The following is a 24,593-nucleotide window of genomic DNA, read 5'->3' as shown; positions in this document are numbered from 1 at the left end:
CTGCCCTGAAACATTTTTTTTTTTTTTTTTTGTGAACAATGTGATCTTACTCGGCCATATTTTCTGGTCTTAGGTCCAAGAATGCACCTCCAGCAACAACTTAAAGGGCTAGTTCACCCAAAATGAAAATTCTGCCATCAATTACTTACCCTCATGTCGTTTCAAACCCGTAAGACTTTCAATTATATTCGGAACACAAATAAAAGATATGGAAGTGTAAGTAATGGATTTAATTTTTGAGTGAACTAACCCTTAAATGATTTGAATGTTGAAAGCAAGCTGATCAGCAGTGGCACTTGTACTAGATCATCATTTATCTTCTTCATAACCATTTCTTATTCCATTTAAAAATGCTTCACAGTTATCCTATTTTCTCTGACGCACGTGCATGCACGCATACATTCACATAAACACACACCCAGACCTCTCAGTGTTTACCCATCTGGGTGGAGATAGTAAATAGGATCAATTTCATTAGAAAAGCATTGACGGCAGAGATAGCAGAGCAGCCATCATGAGTACGGCTTCCCCGGTTAGTAATTTAATAAGTGGTTTGTAAGCCTCCGCATTAATTTAATTCAATTAGCCAACTTTGTCTCTTGATATCTCTGGGCCTCTTTTGCAGGGAGAAAGGATTACCCATCAGGCATCGCTTTGTGTCCACTACATCTCTTTATGATGTAGAAGCTGCTAATCCTTGACTACAACGACAGTATCGAGCAGTAGGTCAATACAACAACAAATCTGAGTGAAACATCTGGTTAAACTAGGGTCTAAATGAATAACACAGGCTCATGTGTTGAGATAGTCCACAATCCTATTTTTAAAAATAAATAAAAAAGGTAATAGTGTGAAAGGTAATTGTATGCCATAATTGTATATTTAAATTGCACAATGTCACGTTATTTCTTATTTAAATCTCAGTTACCTATTATTTTTTACTCAGGCTTCCATCCAATCCAGTCCACCTACATCCCAATAACACATACATATTGTAAGTCCATGACACCGAATCAAGTTTCAGGCTTCACCTATCTGTATTTACTTAGTTTGCTCCAATTTGCAGCCAATTTATTCTGTCATATTCTTCATCAACCTCCAAACGAGTACTAAATTCACTTGGGGCCGAAGTGAATCAATCTGGCTGATAAACCTGCAATTATAGTCTCCTCTGCTGGACAGATGAAAGAGAATCGTTTAGAAGGGTTGTGAAGCTCATTTTCTAACATTAGTGTTACTTTCCAAAGAAGGCTTAACAGACATTCTGGACATTTCTGCAGAGAGATGAAGGCCTTGCCTCTCTCCATTTAATTTGTTTTCCAAACACCATCCTTGTCTGTTGGCTCTCTTTTCATGCCCTAAGCTTCCAGCTCTTTTCTTGTTCTCCATCTCATTTCTGAAGTAACAAAGTAACCAGTAACTTACAAATAATAAAATAAAATAAAAAAACAGGTCCTTGCGAAGCAAATTCACCATTCTTAGACAATTCAGTATCTGACAGGAAGATATTGAGCAATCGTTAATATTTATGAGTGCCAGAGAAGTGAAAATGAAAATAATTAATCAGGGTAACAGAGTTGAAAGTTAATTACAGCAAAATCTCTCGCCCGTTTGCTATGTCCATATCTCCACCGAAGGAAAGAACAAAAAGGTAAATGGTGAATAAAATAACAATTAGTTAAGACCTCAGCACTTAACCCTCTCTGTTCACATTCACACTGCTGCAGGCTCTGAAAAAAAAGTGCTGAAAGATGAGGTTATGTACCTCTGGTATGCAGCATGTGAAACAAGGAGGAAAAGATGAACACTGAAGCCTAAAGTATATTCATTTTCTTCATCAGGAGGGTTCGCGGACTGTGCATGTACAACAGCGCACACACAAGAAAGACAAAAGAGTCCCAACAATTGTACTGCGCTTAGGGATGGTAACCAAAACCCGGTATTAAACACCCCCCGGTGCTGAATTATGAAAGGCCGCTGTATCGATAAGCTCCAACACAATCGGTTCTGCTGTCGGTACTAGGGAAATTAAGAAAATACATATTTTATTATTGCTATAAAGGCGTTATCTTGCAAATTTTCTCTTGCCAGCCATTTCTACACTCACCGGCCACTTTATTAGGTACACCTGTCCAACTGCTCGTTAACACTTAATTTCTAAGCAGCCAATCACATGGCGGCAACTCAGTGCATTTAGGCATGTAGACATGGTCAAGACAATCTCCTGCAGTTCAAACCGAGCATCAGTATGGGGAAGAAAGTTGATTTGAGTGACTTTGAACGTGGCATGATTGTTGGTGCCAGAAGGGCTGGTCTGAGTATTTCAGAAACTCCTAATCTACTGGGATTTTCACGCACAACCATCTCTAGGGTTTACAGAGAATGGTCCGAAAAAGAAAAAACATCCAGTGAGCGGCAGTTCTGTGGGCGGAAATGCCTTGTTGATGCCAGAGGTCAGAGGAGAATGGCCAGACTGGTTCGAGCTGATAGAAGGGCAACAGTGACTGAAATAACCACTCGTTACAACCGAGGTATGCAGCAAAGCATTTGTGAAGCCACAACACGCACAACCTTGAGGCGGATGGGCTACAACACCAGAAGACTCCACCGGGTACCACTCATCTCCACTACAAATAGGAAAAAGAGGCTACAATTTGCAAGAGCTCACCAAAATTGAACAGTTGAAGACTGGAAAAATGTTGCCTGGTCTGATGAGTCTCGATTTCTGTTGAGACATTCAGATGTTAGAGTCAGAATTTGGCGTAAACAGAATGAGAACATGGAACCATCATGCTTTGTTACCACTGTGCAGGCTGGTGGTGGTGGTGTAATGGTGTGGGGGATGTTTTCCTGGCACACTTTAGGCCCCTTAGTGCCAATTGGGCATCGTTTAAATGCCACGGCCTACCTGAGCATTGTTTCTGACCATGTCCATCCCTTTATGGCCACCATGTACCCATCCTCTGATGGCTACTTCCACCATGTCACAAAGCTCTAATCATTTCAAATTGGTTTCTTGAACATGACAATGAGTTCACTGTACTAAAATGGCCTCCACAGTCACCAGATCTCAACCCAATAGAGCATCTTTGGGATGTGGTGGAACGGGAGATTCTCATCATGGATGTGCAGCCGACAAATCTGCGGCAACTGTGTGATGCCATCATGTCAATATGGACCAAACTCCCTGAGGAATGCTTCCAGCACCTTGTTGAATCTATGCCACGAAGAATTGAGGCAGTTCTGAAGGCAAAAGGGGGTCCAACCCGTTACTAGCATGGGGTACCTAATAAAGTGGCCGGTGAGTGTATATTGAGAATGAGAATGTGACATCACGCGTTTCACTCCGCGTTGCATTGTGGGAAGGCGTCGCCATCTTGGAAGGAAACCTTAACCGTTGTCATGGTTACTTCGACAGTGAGGCCGAGAGAAATAGCGACAGAGAGAGAGAGCAGCTTGATATTTGTTTGCATTTTTGCGATAAGGCACAGTTTCATGGGAATAAATGAAGAAGGGGGAAGCAAAAGGAAAGGGGCTCTATTGGGAGAGACTAAATAACAACACCAAGCAGCGTTATTTAGAGAAACTACTTGACATCAACAACATGGACCCGCGTACGATCTGCTACAGAATGGACGAAAGACTCAAAGCACTAACACCTTTCACATACCCTGACATAGTCAATTACCTGGTTTATGGTATCAGTGCCTAACGTTAAGGCCTGCCTACACAAGTTCAGAAGCTTTAAGTCATTAGAAGCTTATGAACAATTCTGCTGCGGCTGGGTACAAGACTTAGAAACCCCCAAACCTGTAATGTTAAACTGCGAGAGTTCAGTCATACTTGATGATTCAGGCCTCTTTTATATGTGGAAATAAATCTGATATGAATCAGATACATGCATTTGCACCTGCCGTGCAACGTTAAGCGAACAGTTCGGACATTCCCCTGTCAATGCGACTCGTACGTCATTTAAAAAAAAAGTGTCTTTTTAAAACATTTCACGGTACAGATATATCTATAACAAATTAAACAACTCTAGTTGAATAACAGAGTATTCATTTTGTTTGTTTGTTTTAAATAAAAGGCGAACTGTGCTGAAATGTGTTGCTTTTGAAATCATGCTTTGCTCGCTGTTGCTGCTGTCAGTTTATTGACAAGCAGTTTCTCTAAATAAAGCTGGCTAGCATTGTTATTTAGTCTCTCCCGATAGAACCCCTTTCATTTATCTTCTTTCTTCTCCATATCTTCCAAAGAAACTGCGGCGTATCACTAAAATGTAAACAAACACTAAGCTGCGCTGTCTCTCTTTCGCTATTTCTGGAATGTTTAGTCGCGCCTCTGTGAAGTTCTGAAGGCGTTGCCCCTGGCAACCGATAGCGTCTCCTACCATCATGGCCGACCGGCTCAGACCCCGCCCAAATCAAACCAAATCGGCATGTGACTCCTCACTCTCAATTCAATAATATTAAACCATTTGTCTGTGATGCATTTTTGCACTACTATTCGCAGTCCAGAAGAGAGAGAGAAAAATCTCTCTCACGCAGAGCCACAGCGCTAATGAGTGACGATGGATGACAGAACTAAACATTCAGACGTGTGGTTAGTTACACAGTAGATCTGTGATATAATGAAACTAATTTTATTTTAGATTTTAGCTTCCAATGATTATAAAAAGAAGATATTCGAGGTAAAAAGATGAAAAAAAATAGCCGCATTCTGTATAGCGCAACTTCCTACCTTTCACAGCGGTGCGCTGTCATTTCTCCCTAAAACTCAAACTTAAAGTCAGAAACAGAACAATCAGTGATTGTTGTAAACTGCAGTCTCTACTGTTGCTAAATTGCGGAACGCGTTTGACGATAAAAAGAGCTATAAAAAGCACCAAAATCTGTGCAAGAGTAGCTGTTTCCAAGGCAGCGAGCGTTCTGCAACGAGACAAGCAAATTATACTTTGAGCTTTGTGTGCCAATCAAATATACAAATTGTCAAAATGACCGGCTTGGAGATTCACTTAAACACAGTTTATGTCTTAAATTGATGTAAATATTTGGAAGAAAATATGGTGCATCAGTAGCCTATTAGATCTGCAATCGGTCTTAAAGGGGTGGTTGATTATGGTGACACTTTTCTAACTTTATTAGTTAGTGTGTAATGTTGCTGTCTATGACCATCTATGGCGAAATAGGTAAATATGTTCATTTATTTTTTTTGCCTTATGTGTAATTTATATTAAAAACATTTTAAATGAAAATACAGACACTTTTAGGAAAAGGCAGGTACCAGCAGGATTTTATTTATTTTTTCAACAAAGTTATTGCAGATATAAAATTCAAAACGGTCAAAATGACCGTCGTGGCCGTTTTAGTGTTAAAGTACTGGATCGATAAGCAGTATCGGTAAGAGTAGTAATAATGGTACCCATCCTTAACTGCGCATGTGTCAAACTCGGCCCCCACATATTGAAAGCGGCTCCCTGATGCCCACGAATTATAGGACTATACACAGAGTACATGTGATTGCGAATTCAAAAGTGAAAATGAAAAGCGAGCGTGCCTTCAAAATACCCCCTACCCGATGTTATTGGCAATACCAGTGTTGTCGCAAGTTTATACCGGCCTGAAAATTCTCACTATCGTATACCTCTCTTAGTGGATTCAACATTTTTCTCTGTAACGTTAAGGAGTTTTGATTTATATGCTGTTGAATTTTTGATGATCACGTTAGCTTACTTTAGCACAAGCAATCTTCTATCCGCTCCTGGTTTACGTGGAACTTCTTCTTGTCTTGTTTTTGGATCAGAGGATGCTGTACTATTTCAGAAGATCCATAACAGCGCCCAATACCGTGTAAAAAAAACATAACAGTGAAAACAAGGATTACAGGAAACACTCGTCAATGATAGGAAAAAGAGTTAACTACTTTTAATTTGACACAGCGTCTTAAAAAGATGGTGTGTGTGTGTGAGACTGAAAAACAGTGAGACATAACACAAAATATGTCATCTATCACATGACAGCTAATAAAAAAAAAAGTAATCTTGGCATTTTTTACATTTGAGGACTTTTCTCTTATTGATATTTGTGAATAACTTGATGAATAAATCAGCATATCATGTAAATAATTAATCAAAAAGTTTAAATCAATAGACAGCCTGTCTATTCTCTAAAGTGTAAACCCACATGGTAGCCAGATCAGTGTGCTCTCACCTCAGCAAAGATCAGACAGGGTAATCTAATTACTGAAACAGTGCAGTCTACATTACTGACTAGCTGTAGCTCTGAAGTTTGTTCTGCAGTCGTGCTGAGAGGTCCGGCTGGAGTGGACAGACCTACTCTGCACTCATTAAAGTAGCTAAGCACCACCTGGGCTCTGCTCTCAAAGCTCATTAAGACTGGACTTCAAAGCACTAGTTCAACCTCAAATTAAAATTCTGTCATCATTTACCTTCATGTTGTTGTTAGTATGTGTTATTTTGTAAAAGGTCTGACCTGCTAATTTAAATACCATAGAAATGAATAGGGACACACATAACCAAAGCTGAGGTGATCAAGTGATGCTAAATAATGCATAAACAAATGGGTACAGGGTTCTGTGACATCAACTAAGACATGAATGAACTTGCCCTATCCTCTAGTGTGATGCACATGTGACACATGAGTCCACTCCACGCACGCACACACACACAAACACTTATATTCAAATGATCTATGTAAAGATATTGTTTTATCTAAATAAAAAACATTATTAAAAAAACTCGACAATAACTACTGTTGTCATTTGTATGTATATGTAATGCCCAAACAAATGTATTCAAACTACTTCCAATGGTTCAAATGGTGTTATAGCTATGAAAGCTGGGCGATTTAGTTAAAAATTGTATATTATATGAATCTTTTATTTCTTGTTGTTAATACTATTTTTATTTTTCAGTCTTAAGACAGTATTTAACATTTATAATGATGTGACTTTTTTTTATCCCTATGTCAGAGGAGACATCCTTATTACGCATCAATATAACAATAAATATAAATATTTATCTACACACTTACACTTAATCTCAATACATAAAAAAAATTCCCATGGATACCGGAACACAAATGAACTGTTGAACAGTTTTGAATCGATTTGTTTAAACAAACTAATTTTAAATTATTCAGGGAAATTTAGTTTTTAGGAAACGTAATGGCCAAATAAAAAGTGCATTAAATCATTGCAATATTCACAGTGTTGCTTGGGTTTATTTTATTGCCAATTAAATCATCACAAACATACTGTTCAATCTATCGTTCAGCCCTACTTATGCTGTTTGAAATCCTTGTGTAAAGTCTGTTCCTAGTTAAACTGTAGCAGCATGCTTAACTTAAGAACCTTAAGGAAAGGACACGCTTTGCAGTTTACACAGATCAACAACTATGCAAGTCTTTCGGTTATGAAAGTAAATTTCACCAAGCTTTGTGCAGGTGTATTATTCAAGGCTAAACAGAAAACGTAACATATATAATCAGTGTTATGCATGCAAAAACACACCAAAAAAAAATTAAACGCACACACACACTATCTCTCTCTCACTCTCTGAATCGTATTATTACTGTTGTGGCCTGTGCTGGAGACTTGGGGCCTCACACTAATCTTGCATGGAGACAGGGCTATTGGGGAAGTGTCAGGGTGCTTGCAAACAGGAGGAACGCTTGCACGGAAATGAAAATAAAGAAAAGGCAGAGAGGAGGTGATGGGTCCCACCATGCTGGCAAGGAGAGAGAGAGAGAGAGAGAGAGAGAGAGAGAGAGAGAGAGAGAGAGAGAGAGAGAGAGAGAGAGAGAGAGAGAGAGAGAGAGAGAGAGAGAGAGAGAGAGAGAGAGAGAGAGAGAGAGAGAGAGAGAGAGAGAGAGAGAGAGAGAGAGAGAGAGAGAGAGAGAGAGAGAGAGAGAGAGAGAGAACTGAGCACAGAAGTGCTGGAGAGTCAAAGAGATAAAGAGACATTGAGGACCTACTGAGGGCTTTTGAAAATGGGAGGATGGGCAAAATGAGGAAGATACACAAGGAGTAAGAAAGGGGGGAAAGTCTTTGAACAGTTTCATGAGGCCCTTCTCCTCCTCAAAAGCTGAGTTTTTCCTAAGAAAAATTAATAAGGTTCCCTTTTCGTGAGTCAGTTTGTTTGACTGTCTGTTTAAGTGAATTTAATCAAATCTGATCCAAAGATTTGTTTGATGTTTATAAATAAATTGAATAAATGAAAAGAAAAAATCTTTGTTTCACAATTTTTTTTTTTTACCTATTTTAACTATATATTTTTGAATTGCACTTTACTTCTTGAATTAAACATTTTCAGATTCTATACAAGTATTAATTTTAAAGTTGTTGAAAAATGTGTTCTTCAAACTGTAGGTTGGCAGCACTAAATTTTAAAACCGCAATAAAAAGCTAAATTGACATTTTAGTGGGTTTATTTTATTTATTTATTTTACAGTGCACAGAGTAAATAAGAGTAAAAACCTCAACATCCTCCGTTTCTTGTTCACTACAGTCAGTAATTATCTTCTACAAACCACTACAAAGTTCCACATTTTCTAACCAGGTGGTCTGCGTGTGAGAAAGTTGAATTGTTCCCCCTTCGACTAAATGACAATCAGGAAACACATTAAAGAAGGTGCCATGCTGTGCCACATAAGGCAGAATATAACGCATGCATGCACACACAAACAAATCTCAGTAGGCGGCACAAAAATTTAAACACGACTAGTGAAATGCGCAACATCCTCCCAACACTCAAACCACTGACAAGATCGCAAATAGGGACGCAAAACACATCAGAATATATCAGTACCATATTGTTATTATTATCAAAAAGATGTTTTTAGATATTGGATATTTAATTGTGAATCTTAATTTTTCCCCATTTCAAATAAATCTTTAAAAACATTAATAATTTAATAACACTTAAATATTTTGGAAATCTCAAATTATGCATACTGTAATGTTGTGATGCCTAAATTTACTTGTAGCATTTACATTTTATTTTTAGTTTTTTATTAATTATTTCTACAAAATATTATATTATAGAATTGTAATATCGGCCAGTTACCGGCCATAACATGAAAAGAATTATTGAATCATCGGTCTCTGCAGTTTACTCAAACAGTCTAAGCAACCTGATAAAAAAGGATCTGACCATGTGTGTACAGAACAGTATGTGAGAGTGTAATAATCTAATTAATGTTCCAGAGCACCACTGAAAGATTAAGTAAGGTCAAAAGAGTCAAAAGTAAGGTCAAAAGAGAGTAAGGCCAAGTCGTTCTCCTTCTCTCTCTCTCTCTCTCTCTCAGAGAACACAAAAGTGCAGAAAAAAAAATACCAAATCTTCAAACATCATTTTCTATCCTTCAGCAAGGAGAGCAGCATAAAATATACACCAACAACTCTCCATGTCGTAAATAGTGGAAGTCGTTTAACAACCTCATCTCAACGGAGGATCATAGCTACTTAGCGCAGATACCACTCCCTGCTGCACTGCAGTGATTTAGGACACTTTTCAGCTCAATTTCCACAGCTGACACAGTACAGAAAACATTGAGGAGAAAGGTAAGGACCCGTGTGAATGAATGAGACTGAGAAAAATCTGGCCAAGTTGTAGACAAACTCAAAAGAATTATAATCTCTGAAGCTGTGAGACCCAAAACCACACACAAACACTGATACTGGCTTCCATACATTGAGAGGATGTCTGTCAGTGCACAGATGGGTATTAGCCAAATTATTTATTCATAAAAAACAGGTATTGAAACATTCTTCGGATTCTATTCCAGGCCAAAATTGGGAAAGTGACAAGCGAGAGAAAGCATGAATAACATAAATGTAAATAAAGCCGAGTCATGTTGAAATATTCCACTAATCTTGGCAGGGATTAGATAGTCATAGACGTATGCTCTCAGGCACATGGACGGATCAAAAAGGAACTGGGATTTTGGGGGTTTGCAGTACAACGCCAAACAACACATACATATACACACACACACACTATATATAAACAAGCTTGTGAATTATATGTAACAAAACAAAAAGATTTACGCTTTATGTTGTGTTGGTACTGCTTGATAAAACACAGTGCACAACATGTAATGAATCAATTCTGACAATAACACGAGTCAACGAACTGAAATGGTCAGACTCCTCGTAGAATAATTTTGGATTATTTACTCGCTCACTGAACAAAGGGTAAGAACTGCCAAGTTATGTGTACCTTCTGAAAAGAATTTTAAAAATGCCAATTTATAAGTTTAAGGACTGTGATTTTTGGAGAAATATGCACATAAAATAGCAAAAAATGGAATTGATATCATTCACACATGGGCTGGGATAAAGTTTGACATTGCAAAGAATTATTTATTTGTCATAATGCGATTGAACCTATAAAGACTGCAAATCAAGGGAAACGCTTGTCACATTGCCTGAAAAGAAAGAAGAACTGGTACTGTGGAACTGGAACTAGTAAAAGGTACTGTGAACTCTTTATTTACTATTTACTAATGACATGACTGAATTTGTAAATATAACCATATGTTGTTGTTTATTTGGGATTGAGGGGTGAGGGTTTAAACCATAGCATGAATTAGTCAAGATTCATTTGTGACAGTGTGATAAATCAATGTAGTACACATTTTTGGGTTAAAACCATCCAAAAACACAGATCCTACATAGAACCTCAGCCAAAGGTGCTAAGGTTGATCAGTAACGTTTGGAAGGCGGGTTTAGTGAGAGGTTAATATAGTGGTACAGCAGGGCTGACGTATTTGTGTAGGCCAAAACACGGAAACGGTTAGCATTTTAGCTTTCAGGTTCCATCGTCCGGACGTCATTTGTTTCTTATAATGGGTTTTTAATTAAATGCCTGAAATAAGGTATGTGGTTAACACTAGAACAGCCACGATGGTCATTTCGACCGTTTTGAATTTTATATCTGCAATAACTTTGTTGAAAAAATAAATAAAATCCTGCTGGTACCTGACTTTTCCTAAAAGTGTCTGTATTTTCATTTAAAATGTTTTTAATATAAATTACACATAAGGCAAAAAAAACCCAAATGAACATATTTACCTATTTCGGCCATAGACGGTCATATTGACCGCACTGAATTTTGCGGTATTCTTTTGTAACATTTCCCGTGGTTGACCTTTGTCTGTTAGGAAATAATCAGAAGATTAAATTGCAAAATGACAGATATGTTTATTGAGAGCTGGTCAGATGCTGGGAGAGTTAAGGTGTGCAAATGTCCAGTATGAAGCCCTTGGCAGCACAGGGATGCTGCGTGAAGAACCAGGAGTGCTGAACACGGATGGATGACACACGGAAAACGGATACAGGCAGGGAACAAACACGCAGGAAACATCCACAACGATCTGACAAAAACTAGGTGACAACAGTGACACTAAAAAGGGTTCGCTGATCCGATAGCTGGCGCGTTGATCAGAAGCAGCGGGCGTGCTGATCAGCGGCAATGATCAGCGACCACGCACACACACACACACACAACAAGACGAGAAAGGAGATGGCGAATTCATAAACCGTGACATGGTCTCTCTCACTGTCAAAAGAATATCTAAATAAGATACTTTTAGTTATTATCTTGTTCTGAGTTATGTTGAATGGATATGGAATATAGCCTTAACTTGTGAATATGCGATAATTACGGCTACTTGATATTATTATTTATAAATGTATAATTAAACTTGTTTAAAATGTACAGTTTGGTGTTATTTTGTTTTTAAAATATATATTAACACAATAAATGCATTAATCTCTCAATTGGGTATTTATTATTAAAGATATGTAGTTTGCAATCTAACGGTCAAAATGACCGCTTGTGGCAGTTCTAGTAGTTATGGAATTCTGGCATTTCTAGTATTAACGCAAGCTCAATGTATTTTCACATTGTATTTATGACATAATAAACATCAGTAATACACCCTTGTGATTTCCTTTAAAGCATTTAAAAGGCGGTTACTAAAAAGTGGCTAAATGCAATGGGACAAGAGAGGTTGTCAGGGACATTAAACGTCATAAACACTGAATAATTAAGCTCATCTACACACTAGACCACTTTTACAGCCTCATTGTGTTTATAATCACACTCTTGCAACCCATTCTTTTTTTTCTTTTTTTTTAAATAAAGACTGAAAGAGTTTTAGAAGCTTAACGGTGTAGTGACGTTGAAGTTATGTGAACACAGTCTAGTTCGTTTAAAGCCTATGTTTAGCTTTTTACCTGTGGTGATTGTATTTAGGCTTCAAAATTCAAAATGTATGGGAAGATTATTATGATGAACAACTTTTGTTGGTCATGGTCACAAAACTTATTTTCTGCAATAATATATAAAAATCATATTGGTTTTTGTTGAGGGAACCAGGGTAACTTCTGGGTTGGCCAACAAAAATACATCACTGCACCACTCTATTCTATACAGTGCCGCCCACTGCAAAACCAAAATCCAGTAGGAAGTCTGACATTTAGTACCATGTGTAAGAAGAAGCATCCTCTTTCTTATCTTATCCTCTTTCTACACCCTCTTCTTTTTACAGGCCTGCCAAACGAATCACTGGCCTATGGCTGATTGTACCGCACACCTTGATGAGCAGAGACCACCTGGAACCCATCTACAACAAGAATACAATGTGGGGAAAAAAATAGATAAATGAAACAAAAAACGTGTTATTACCACTTCAGCTGCCCTTCACCAACGGCTACTGAGTGTGCTGGAGGCAGTGTCTTTGTTCACCTCTCCCTTTATTCAGTTTCTTTCTCTCCTTATGTGTCTGTCACATTCCCCACCCCCACTTACTTACTGAGAACAAACAGAGACCCAAGATTTCATATCAGTAAGTAGCTCATAAAATTCACCCGAAAAGCTTATCCACAATATCCAGGCAATATCCACAATACGAAGATGAAAACACGTACGTTGTCTCTCTTTGTTTCGTCCTCTCTCACTCTCCTAAGCTCTATTACACTTCCTTAATGAAGAAATTTTCACAATATATCAGCATTATAGAGAAAATGCAAGTTAGAACGATCCCATATACTCTCTAAAGCTTCAGAATTGTGTATGTATGCATGAGAGTGTTGAAAGTGTGACAGTTTCAAGAGGACACAGACTGAATGCTTCATGCTAATGAATGTTCGCACATTCAAGCAAGACATCATCATTTTGGCATAAGTGCTACTTGGGTAAAAACAAGCCTCTGTTTAATAAATTGAAGAGTTTTTTTCACAAACGGGACCTTCTTGCCCTTGAACTCAAATTACCCCACTGATCTGGCATATCCACACAGCACATGGAGAGGCACTAATTGGATTTATGTTATGCACATACACAGTTCATGGTCACCTGGGTCTTTGTTTCACAATAACTTCACTCCCGCCATCACATACACATGCTCAATCTCACAAAAGGACCAATGCGTGTTTTCTGATCATATTAATGAAACAAAAAAGCCCATGGGCAATAAAAAAACCCCAGCAATAATTACCACAGCACTAACCGGTTTCGAGCAGCAACAGGATTTCTCTGCCAGTACGATTTGGAGGAGCATCGTGACATTGACATTTACTCTACCTTATGTCGTTCCGAACCTGAATTACTTTCTTTCTCTTTTGTTTGTGGAGCACAAATAGTTTTATTTATGAAGAATATCCTGAGAACTGAGGTCCAAAATGACAAAGATAAAAAACACCAAGTGCTATATTCCAAGACTCTAAATCAAATAGCTTGGTGAGACAAACAAACAAAATCTTAAATTATTCACAAAAAAAGAAAAAAAAATACATTCACACTAGCTCTTCTCGAGCATTCGAGAGTTCGTTAGAAAAGTAGCAATGCCCAATTCGAGAATGAATCGTTCTTTGGAGTCTGATCTTTTTAAATGAATCAGTTGATCCAGATCCAAAAATCAGTCTTTGATCAGAATTGAACGGATCCAGTTTTCAACAGTTAACAGACCATAGGGAGAATCAGTGAAGAATTAATTATTCATCACACAAACAGTCTGTTTATCAGTCAAATAAATCATATTGCATGAAAGTGAATAAATGATGACATGACAGAATGTTCATTTTTGGGTGAACATTTCTTTGGGAATGCAAGAAGAAGCAAGAAGCCTGCTGATTGACAACAACAAAATCGATATAGTTTGCTGTCTCTTTCCCAGAAACGACTCCAAGACCAATTCACAAGAAAAGGGATGTAAACCATAAAACATAAGTGTAATAAAAGAAAATCAAAGTGAGGGGAAGGGAGGGTGCAGCACAGTGACATCTGCCCCATAATTACACCGGTCTGAACATGCAGTGAATCACTTCGCATGACTGTACACATCATATAAAAAAAAATAGATTTCGGGCTAAAACTCTCCTTTCTTCCTGTTAATAGCCACAGGACTGTTACTGTTTTATTAAACCTGCACATTTTACAAAAAAAAAAGCACATTTACATTTCCATGAGGAATATACTTCCTACCTCAAAGTAAACAAATGAGATCCTCCTCACAAGGTGCTAAGATTGTACTAGAAGCAGTGTTTGCTTACTCATTTAGCTCCGCTTTACTCTGTGTGTGTACTGTGTACTATGTGTGTGTGTGGATTGAATAAGAAAGGAGTGCATTCAGACACGTAATACAAGAGCTCAGTCTAATAGCTACACGTAATACATAACCCTACTACTAACACAGACAAGCTATGTTAGTTGTATCCCTGCACGGCCATTTAATATAAAAATGAGATATTATTCTGACAGGCATCTCTTGTGTCTCTGAAACACGCTATGACATGTGATACAGGTGGTTAGGCTCATTATCTCAGCAGATTCAATAACCAGTCCATGGAAGACAGGATACCTGATTATGTCTCTGAACTGTGACCTTGTACGATATGTTCTATTTGACCTCTTTTTAAGAGATTGAGAGAAAAATAAATGATTTTGGGTGTTTGTGTATGTGCAAGAGATATGGAGCGGCCCATTGTTATATTTGTGGTAAAGGTATGTGGAGCACTTGGTTACTTAAAATTAGCCATTAAAAATCTGTTCCAACGCAATACTGTACAATACGAGTCAAAAAGAAAAAAAGAAAAATGCCCTTTATCACCTCTGTCAGTTTTTTCCCTGCGATGTCTTACCTCATAGAAAATAAATTCATCATGAATTAAACAATAAAGAATAGTGACGAAAAAACCCAAGTCAAACTAAACTCAAAATCTTTTTTTTCTAGTTTTTCCATACAAGGATTTTAAGCTGCAAGATATCTTTGGCACATTTCTGCTGCCAAAAAGAACACACCACCATTCAAAAATCTTTAAAAAAAATTAATACTTTTATTCAGCAAAGATGCATTAATTCCATCAAAAGTGATAGTGAAAACATTTACAATGTTACAAAAGCTTTGTATTTCAAACAAATGCTGTTCTTTTGAACTTTCTATTTATCAAAGAATCCAAATAAAATGATCACAGTTTAAAAATACTAAACTATTTTCAACACTGATAATAATAATAATAGATGCTTTTTGAGCACCAAATCAGAATATTAGAATGATTTCTAAAGGAAATGTGACACTGAAGATTGGATAATGGCATCTGAAAATTCAGCTTTGCCGTCACAGGAATAAACAACATTTTAAAATATAGCCTATTGAAATAGAAAATGGTTATTTTAAATTGTAATATTTCACAATATTACTGTTTTTACCATATTTTTTAATCAAACAAATACAGTGTGGTGGCGCATAAGATACTTGATAATCTGAGTGTACAAGCAAACTCTAAAGAGTCTTTTATCTCCAAATTTGCAAGTTACAATCATTATTGTTGTCACTTATTTCTGGCTATTATGGTTATCACATTCCGATTTGTCTTAATCTCTTCACAAGACTACTTTCAGCTATTTTCTCTCTGACTTGTCTGTTTGTTTACAAACAAGTACAGGGGAAATGTTTGCATCATAGCCCAAAACCAACAGTAAGTAAACAAATCATTATCAACATTACCCTGCTAATAAAAAAACTTTTTACAGTTTGGGATTTTTGGAGTTATTGCTATAAAATGTACTATCAAGAACGTTTGGTCAACATTGATTCATGTCGTAATAAATAAATGTCCGTGTGACGTTCATCTAAGACTGAAGGCCATCCTGAGACACATAAATAGTCTCTAGCCACTAAGCCAGTCTCTACCGAAGAGCCCACTTCATCTTCAGACACAAAGCTCTGTGATTAGAATTTGGTACTGAAAAAAAAAGACACAGAAAGAAAGGGAGAGGGAGCAGTATGTGTTGTGAAGTGTTGCTATAACTGTCTCCATGGGCAACTAAAGAGGAATCCTGCCAATTCTGTGAGTAGGTTGTGTCTGGGAGGGGAGTGCAAAGCACAATCCTTAAGGTATTATTCTAATTCAATGTCTGTCCAAGTCCACGGAAAAACATCCAGAAGGGAGAGGGGAGCATTCAACCCTGCTGACAGCCCAAGAGAGCACTTCTACCTGGGGAGTAACCCCACAGCTACCCTGCCTGCTGGAGATACCACATGAAATGGGGCACCTTTGCATGAATCCATTTAAACAAGCATAACCGAAGCCAAGAAAACACCAGGTGAATGTGACAAACCTGAACCTGGGGGAATGATAGTTGGCAATGGCACAAAATCTGAGCATAATGCTTTCATGATTTTTCTTAAATCAAACTGGAACAAATTCAAATATAAGTCAGATCAGGTGGTTTCATATAACATTAATAAAATAATTAATAAAAATGGGTCATCTAAATAAGCAAAAAATCAAAAGCCACAAAAAAAACTCCCAGCAAGTGATTTCCGATGTGTGTAAATTCACGCGTTTTGGGAACAAGGTGGAGGCGTCTCTTTCTCCTACTTGATAAATGCAACTAACCATTCCTGCCCTACATACTAGTTTGTTTACAGCTGAGAAAGCTTAGCAGGCGGCACACAGCACCAATCATAAATACGGAACAAGAGCAATAGAAGTATGACCTTTATAAACCTACATTCAACATGACTAAAACACACTGTGTTGCTGTATTTGATCAACATGTCCAGAATGCAGTGCAGATTTGTGAGATTGTCCCTTTATGGCATTAATACGTAAAAGTAACTGCAAGTTCAATTTAAATTCCATCAGTTTTCAGAAAAAGGCATTCTCTCCACTGCACCTCCGAACACTCCACTTTACCATATTCATCAACTAGGATAATTAATGCACTTGCAATTAATACTGTGACCAATACAACGGAATAATTACATTTTGTGGCAGTTGTGCCTTTCTGTCCTCTGCTGTAGCCTACGGCTCAATTAAGTCATTCAACTTGCAGATTACAATTTCTATGTTTGTCTTTCATTAGCAAGTCCTGCAAAAATCAATCTTGCCCGTGTCAACCTTCCTGCAAAGTCCTACTTACATTCACAGCTAATAACCGGATGTCTGTGTCTAATAATACGCTCAAAATATGCCATGCACAATGTTCATAGACATAATACGTCACTTATTAATTACAATAATAATGTGTGCTTACAAGCAGCTTCACAAAAGATTAAGTGCATTGTCTATTACTGATACATACTACACAGTAAAACAAACACTGTAATCTACACTTATGTATACAGTGTGTGATGTCATACTTTACAAAGCATCAATAAATAGGAAGTAAAAATTCCAGTGTAGAGGTACCTAAAGCCACAACTCATGACAGTTGGAGTCTTCTCAAAGAAACAGTGTGCCAAGTTTATGCCTGTGGTTTCAAAAACCAGTGAGTAGTGTAGACAGACAGCATTTCTGGTATCATAAACAGTTTTTTTAAGACCTTAGTTGAAAGAGGAACAAAGATGGTACCTTCATGGCTATATAAGACACCTGTTAAAAAGAGGTTCAAATTACTCACGGCAGTTCTCTTCGTCGCTGTTATCCGAGCAGTCATCATCATCATCACATCTCCATGGAGTCGGGATACATCTGCCGTTCCTGCACTGAAACTGACCGCTTTCACAGTCCGGTTTAGTTCCTGTCATATTAAGAAGTTGTGTGTAAATACAGGATGCAAATTTTGGGGGAGATCAAGTTATTAACTAAAGGCAATGATCACACAGACACTGTTCGACCAACATTTTTGCCAAGTTTTTTTTCCTTTGCCCTCCCCAATTTTCGATATTTTGTTTCATCTCTACTTTAACCCATCCAACTTCCACAAAGGATGTCAAATCAAAATGTTGGGGGACTTACTACGGTATGTAAAATATATGTATCATTATTTATAGATTAATATATTGCACATATATCACAAAGAGAACATGCTTAAACAGCTCAAACTTAAAAAAAAATGTCAAACGTAAAAAAAATAATAAAACAAAAAGTTAAGACAGAGCCCACGACATTCTTAGCATAGTTTCCTATTTTACAAGTCTCTGTATAGTCCTACATAATTTTATGCAAAGTTCTGTTAACAGCTGTCAAACAATACTGTCAGTAAAAATGACAGGTTGCAGTAAATGTATCACAAACTATAAATGACCAAGGATAAATGACACGTGTGCATAAAAACACATCTAAATGATACTGTTGACACATTCAAAGAGAGTAAAGGTGCGCTATTGCGTATGTATGGGTTACTTTCAATTGTGTACTACGGACTTATACGTACTACTTCTATAATTAAATTTTATATAACAAATACTTCCTTCTTATTGTGCCCACAACGAACACGGCAGGACAAGAACAACATGCACTTGATCAGATTGTCGTTTCTTAAAAAATACACGCTTTATAAAGATATTAACATGATATAGCGCGCAAATAATGTCTCGTCATCGGAAGTAGATGCACGCGGCTCCGCCGGTGTTTCTATCTACAGCATCAATTTACATTCATAACAGCGGACTGTCAGCGTGGAGCAGACACTTACCATTCACCAGCAGAAACCCCACGAGTATCATATGTAAAAGCAGCAGTTTCCCTATAGCCGTCCACATCTTTACAAATAAAGACGCTGTGCTCATACGGAATATAAAAAGGCCGTGCTGTACAGTCTCTACCTCCTGTCTCCGTGCAGTCTGCGCTCTGGCTCTCCACAAGCTCCACTCTGCTTCGATACCAGTTTGAATCGATGACGCCAACGCGGAAGGGCGGGGCCATGCGTGATGACTTGTACGTACGGGCGGGGTTAATTTTGAGAAATTAAACAAAACATGTCATCAGTCTTCTACAATAGACTGTAAAGTCTTCTACACAGTTGAAGAGATGAAGAGATTCGTGGGCATTGTAGAGTACAAATAATTGTATAGATTGAGAGTTTTGTAAAAAAAAGAAAAAAAAAAGTTAAAAGTTAAAAAACTTAAAATATAATATGAACAAATAAAATGGGAATATTTATGAAAAATGAACAGGTGCTGCACTTTTGTTGTATTTAATTTACTGTGTGTGAGAGTAAATAAATAGCCATATTGGTAAATGTTTTTAGAGTAAAATAGAAAACATTTTTATTCTTATTTAATTAAAAAAGAGTATTTAAGTGCATTTCAAATCCCTGCAAGATCCATAACATTTATTTATATTATCTAACAAGTTATATTTCTTGCTATTTAATCATTAACAAAGTCCATTGTTGTGTTTTGTATACATTTTACGTTATAGGCTATAATTCATGTTTGTTGTATTACTGTATTTTAGATTCTAGAAAGTTGTTTCAGGGGTAGCTGCAGGGACTGGCTGGCATTATAAACAGGAAGCTGTCGGGATTGCAGCGCTATGATAAATTGTTCCCCCTTCTTAAGTGTGAAAAAAGAGAATAAGAGGGAGAGAGAGAGAAAGAAGTTGAATGTTTTTTCTCAGTTGAGAAGGCATCACCATCAGTCCTCAGTTGTTCTCTTTTCTCACATGCACTGAATCGACTGTTAGAAACAGCTTCCTCTGCTTGGGCTCTTTCAGAGAGATTACTTTTACTGCATTTCTAGCATCAGTTTCTGCTATGAACCACTAAGTTAGCCATAAGCTCTGTAGCTCATTTTCTGTTGTGAAAATAATCATCAATCGTAACGTAAAGGAGAATTTAGCCCAACCTATAGTATTATATTCTGACATGCATAATTTTAGTTCAGAACTAAAGTCACGACACTACAACTTTGATTTTACTGGACCCCCCCCAAGTCATAATAGCTATTGGCTATGTCTCTTCCCAACTTTCTATTTCAATAGGTAACCAAGAAATACATTTAGACAAGAAAGAATTGTCTTGAGTCTTTATGGCAAGACACTACAGGCAAAACCCTTTTTTTATGCAGAGGTAAATTGAGAGATTTTAAGCTATTTTGCTTCAATAACATGTTTTTTCCAGACTAGTGGAAAGAAAACATAAATACACATTAAGTGCTTATTTACTCGGTTTGCATTTGTAGATTTTGAATACATAATGTATATTTAAAGTTTATTTTCTCAAAATAAGCCAGAAATCTCCAGAACTGATACATACACCAGACTTTCCAGTTTTATTCCTATCTATATTCTGAAAGTTTTAACAGATGCGTTTATAGATGTATATTCAGCAGATTTATAATAACATTTTAATTCTAAAAATGTGTGTTTTTCTGACTTATAGCCTAGGGCTAAAATGTGATATCTAAAAACATTCAACTCTAATATGACAACAAAATGAAACAAGAATTTTGAACCTGGCTTATTCCAATGTTCAGATTTCTGTTTTGAAAAGGTCTACAAATTAGTGCATATTTAATTAGATAATGCCAATTTGCATATTTAAACATAACATTATAGAAAACGTGTAATACAAATCAATTGCGTACTGTGATTAATTAACTGAGAAAGTATGAAGAAATACAAATTAAAAATGTTTTACCCTAATCACTTGTAGTGGCCAACATCAAAATTTCGATTTTTGGTATGACATTTTGACTTGTCTCTGAGTTATTTCTGGGAAAGAGGGAGAAAAATTCAGAACTGAAAAATTGTGAGAGCATCAGAACATGAGAGCGTAGGTCAGCTGATCCGCATATTCTCTCTCTTTCAGTGGTAGAACTCGCCTAAACTGCCAGAACTGCTCTCTGCCAAGCTGCTGACCCAAAAAAACAGAGAGATGTTCAGTCGATAACTGGCCAGTGGCCCACCAGCTATTCAGGTGAGAAACAGGGTTTCATCAAAAGATATGACAGTGCAGAACTTCCACACTGCAGAAACAACCGGAGATGCCTGAATGGTTGTTCCCTGCCCTAGAAACACAGGTTCTAAAGAGGGCATTATTTGAGGAAGTGTATAGGTTGTTAACGTGGTGTGCTTTGCTTAGTCTATTTTGGTGTGGTTTGGAAGTTAGATTCCAGTAGCTGATGTTTGAATATTCCATTGATTAGAGTGTAATGAGGCATTTTACACAAATCACTTCACCTTCATCCCTTTTGCCAATCAGACTGGAAAGTGTGAGAGCCCTTATTATCCCTCAGACCCAACTCATGTTTTTGCTTCCATGAATTCTCACTGTTACCCAAGTATGAGAAGATGTGCCATTCCAGACATATCGAATCATAGTGAGGCTCTAGAACTTAAAGCAATATTACAACTTAGCAGTAAAGTGATTTGACCCAAAAAATAAATATTCTGTTTATGTATTCACCCTCATTTAGTCCCAACCCTGTAAGACCTTCTTTCTTCTGTGGAACAGAATATGATAAACCTTGAAGAATTGTACTGATCTGTCTTTTCTGTGCAATTACACTGAAAAAAAAAAAAAAACATTCTGGTAAAATTCACAATTACAAAGACCACTTTGAATTAAATGTGAAATTTTGAAATATAGAGACTGATATTTTCTTGTAAAACGTACTCCAATAATTTTTTTTATATTTACAACTTCACAAAATATTTGTGTACAGTCTACAATGAATCAAAAAAAAAAATTGGTCCATACTTATTTGGCTCTACATTTCAAGTGTCAGTCTCAGTCTCCATTTATTGTAAAATGCATGGAAAACAGTGAGTAAAATTCTTCATAATTATTTACTGTTGTTTTCCATAAAAGAGATACTTTCATATAGGTTTGGACTGGAGCAACATGAGAATGCTAGTAAATAATGTTATTTTTTTTAAATGTTGGATTAGTCAATATGATCTTCTGTGGTAATCCATAGCATGTCACAGATGCTGTTGATAGACTACAATGCTGACGAAAGTACAGTGAACCTGAAATGTTTTATAAAATACATGAGCACCTTGTCAGCCAAAGTTTGTCTGGTCCACTCCACATGAACCCATTAGATCCTACTGGTAGATGTTGTAACTGCACCAACTGTGTATCATTACATAATTTTCCTGCAGGTCCAGAGTAATTAGTCACATGGCATTTATGTGACTGTCTCAAAAAAAAAAAAAAAAAAAATTAAATAAATTGGTACAGTAATATAAATGACAGGTCTGAAAAAAATCATATGACCTAAAAATAAATTGTAACTAAATATAACAGAACTAAATATTACATAGTCTTTATAATTTATTAAACTTCCTTCACATCTTCTATTTATGTCCAAGTGATACATTGACTTGTAAAAGGGAAGACTCTCAAAGACAGGGTAAATGCAGCGACTTTTTCTGTATTACTAACTTCAACTGTGAGAATAACATTGTGATGGGCATTTGAAAGGTTTGTTATACAGTACTACTGATAGTCTCTCTTCCTTTCCACATTGCACAGGTGTTTTTATTTTTTTATTTTTTTATTGCTGTTGGCAAGTCATAAGGGATTTTTATATGCTGCTCAAGTCACAGTGAAATGGCTTTATGAGACCTGAGTGCTTTTTTTAGATTCCCATTAGAAACTGATATAAAAAGTTATGTAATGTAATGACAAGAAATGACATGGTTGGATAAGAAGGCAAAAGAAGATGTGCAAAATTCAAGTTCAAGTAATTTTTTTGAAAGAGCAGAGCTTTACATATCAGTGTTGCATTATTAAGGTAATATATAGTATAATTATCATTTTATGTCATAACAGTGTACACTTTCATCCCAGATAGCAAACAAGCATTGAAACATTGATTGATGTTAGTTCCTCCACATCACGTTTGTGTAAAGTCTTGCAGAAATCATTTAAAAATAAATTGGAATGTATGTGAAACCAGGTGTAATCTTTAAAAACATTTTGAGGAATGTGGCTTTGTTTTGATAACTGAATTAATGGTTTGTGAAATTGTGCCAATTGAAGATTAAACTATTTTGATTTAAATTTTGTTTACGGTGAAAATCAACAATATGTCAAAGTCACTATTGAATCTGACACAGTGACCATGTGACACTTCTTTTAAAGTAAATGTCATATTCATGAAATCTTTCTGTCACACATTCACACATATAATACATACACAGTTTAACATGAGTATACTGTCTCTTCCGTATCTGCTTCACAAGGGTGAATTATAATAATCAACTCAAATATTGAGTTGAACAAAAAAAAGAGTTGAAATGTTCTTCAAAATATATTCATTTGTGTTTTGTGGAAGAAAGTTATACAGGTTTTGAACAACATGGTGAATGATGACAGATTTTAAATATTGAAACTATCCCTTTAAAACTATCCCTGATGTTGTGGTCTTTCCAAGCATGGTCATTTTAGTTTACAGTATACTGTGAAAACAAGGTAATAGAGCCAAAGAGGTCTGTCTGACCCCAGCTACTCACTCATGTGTAATTATTTATCTACAATTCCACCAAGAGAAGGAAGCCAACTTGACAAAGGAGAAAAAATGAGAGGGGAATGAGAAGGGGAGAAAAAGAGCTGACTGTCTGTAAGAATGAATGATGTCTCACTGAACTTACATCTGAACTGAAAAGGAAGGTTTAGAATGGAGAGGTGGAGAAAGAAATAGAGGTTAGGGGTGAATGTTTGGTGGTGAGATGGCAGTTCAGTTCACATCCGTGTGCTGAGAGCCACAGGCAGAAAGATGACTCACAAGGGAGTCTACAAAGAAGAAAAACGGAAGAATTATACTGGCGGTTAATTCTTTGTTCTCAATGATTTTGATATTTTGATATTTCTCAGTAAAGTGCTGATATGGTGTTCTCGATGGTTGCTAGGATGTTGCAATGTGGTTGTGGTTGCATTAAAAACGTGACTAAGTGCTAGAAAATAGTGTTGCAAGAGTTGAGAGAAAAATAACAAGAATGCTTATTAAGGTAATCTATAGGCAGCACAAAAGAACACTACCTTTTTAATGCGTTAAGAAAATATTTGAGAACTTTTCAGATTTGAGAAGTTCGGATTATATGGTTTATGGTTTATAGTATATAACGTTTAAAATACTAGTATTTTTCTCACACGCACCCCTCAGATTACATTGATTCATCGACTGAGGTTGTATGGATTAAGATTATTTTCAAGAATTTGAATTCTTAAATTCTTATGTTTTTCTTTTTACGTTTCTTAAAGGCACACTGTGGAATTTTTGGCCACTAGGGTGCGCTCGACCTGTAATTTTCACGTCTAGTGCCCCTAGTGGCCACAAGCGCCGCAGCATTGTCGCAAAAGTCAACAAACAGTCAACCGGTCAACC

The 24,593-nt window shown here is 36.8% G+C and overlaps 1 protein-coding gene across 6 annotated transcripts in view; it reads right to left on the bottom strand.

Moving 5' to 3' along the window:
• The window catches only part of lrp8 (low density lipoprotein receptor-related protein 8, apolipoprotein e receptor), a 198,320-nt gene extending 179,187 nt beyond the window's left edge, over positions 1-19,133 (bottom strand). For 4 of the 6 annotated variants that reach the window (XM_056259553.1, XM_056259561.1, XM_056259526.1 and 1 more), the window contains exons 1-2: positions 18,950-19,132; positions 17,933-18,052 (exon numbers count right to left, since the gene is read on the bottom strand). In XM_056259553.1, the coding sequence (XP_056115528.1) occupies positions 17,933-18,052; positions 18,950-19,043 (214 nt within the window). In that variant the 5' untranslated portion in view covers positions 19,044-19,132. Of the gene's footprint in view, positions 1-17,932; positions 18,053-18,949 lie in introns of all 6 variants that reach the window. The other 2 variants (XM_056259543.1, XM_056259568.1) reach the window with 1 other exon arrangement.
• Between the last annotated feature and the right edge of the window lie 5,460 nt (positions 19,134-24,593).

This window comes from Rhinichthys klamathensis, unplaced genomic scaffold, assembly GCF_029890125.1.
Source record: "Rhinichthys klamathensis goyatoka isolate OS25496 unplaced genomic scaffold, OSU_Roscu_1.1 h1tg000007l_1, whole genome shotgun sequence".
NCBI lineage: Eukaryota > Metazoa > Chordata > Actinopteri > Cypriniformes > Leuciscidae > Rhinichthys > Rhinichthys klamathensis.
Note: the sequence above shows the minus strand (reverse complement) of the source record. Positions and strands in the feature narration are given on the sequence as shown.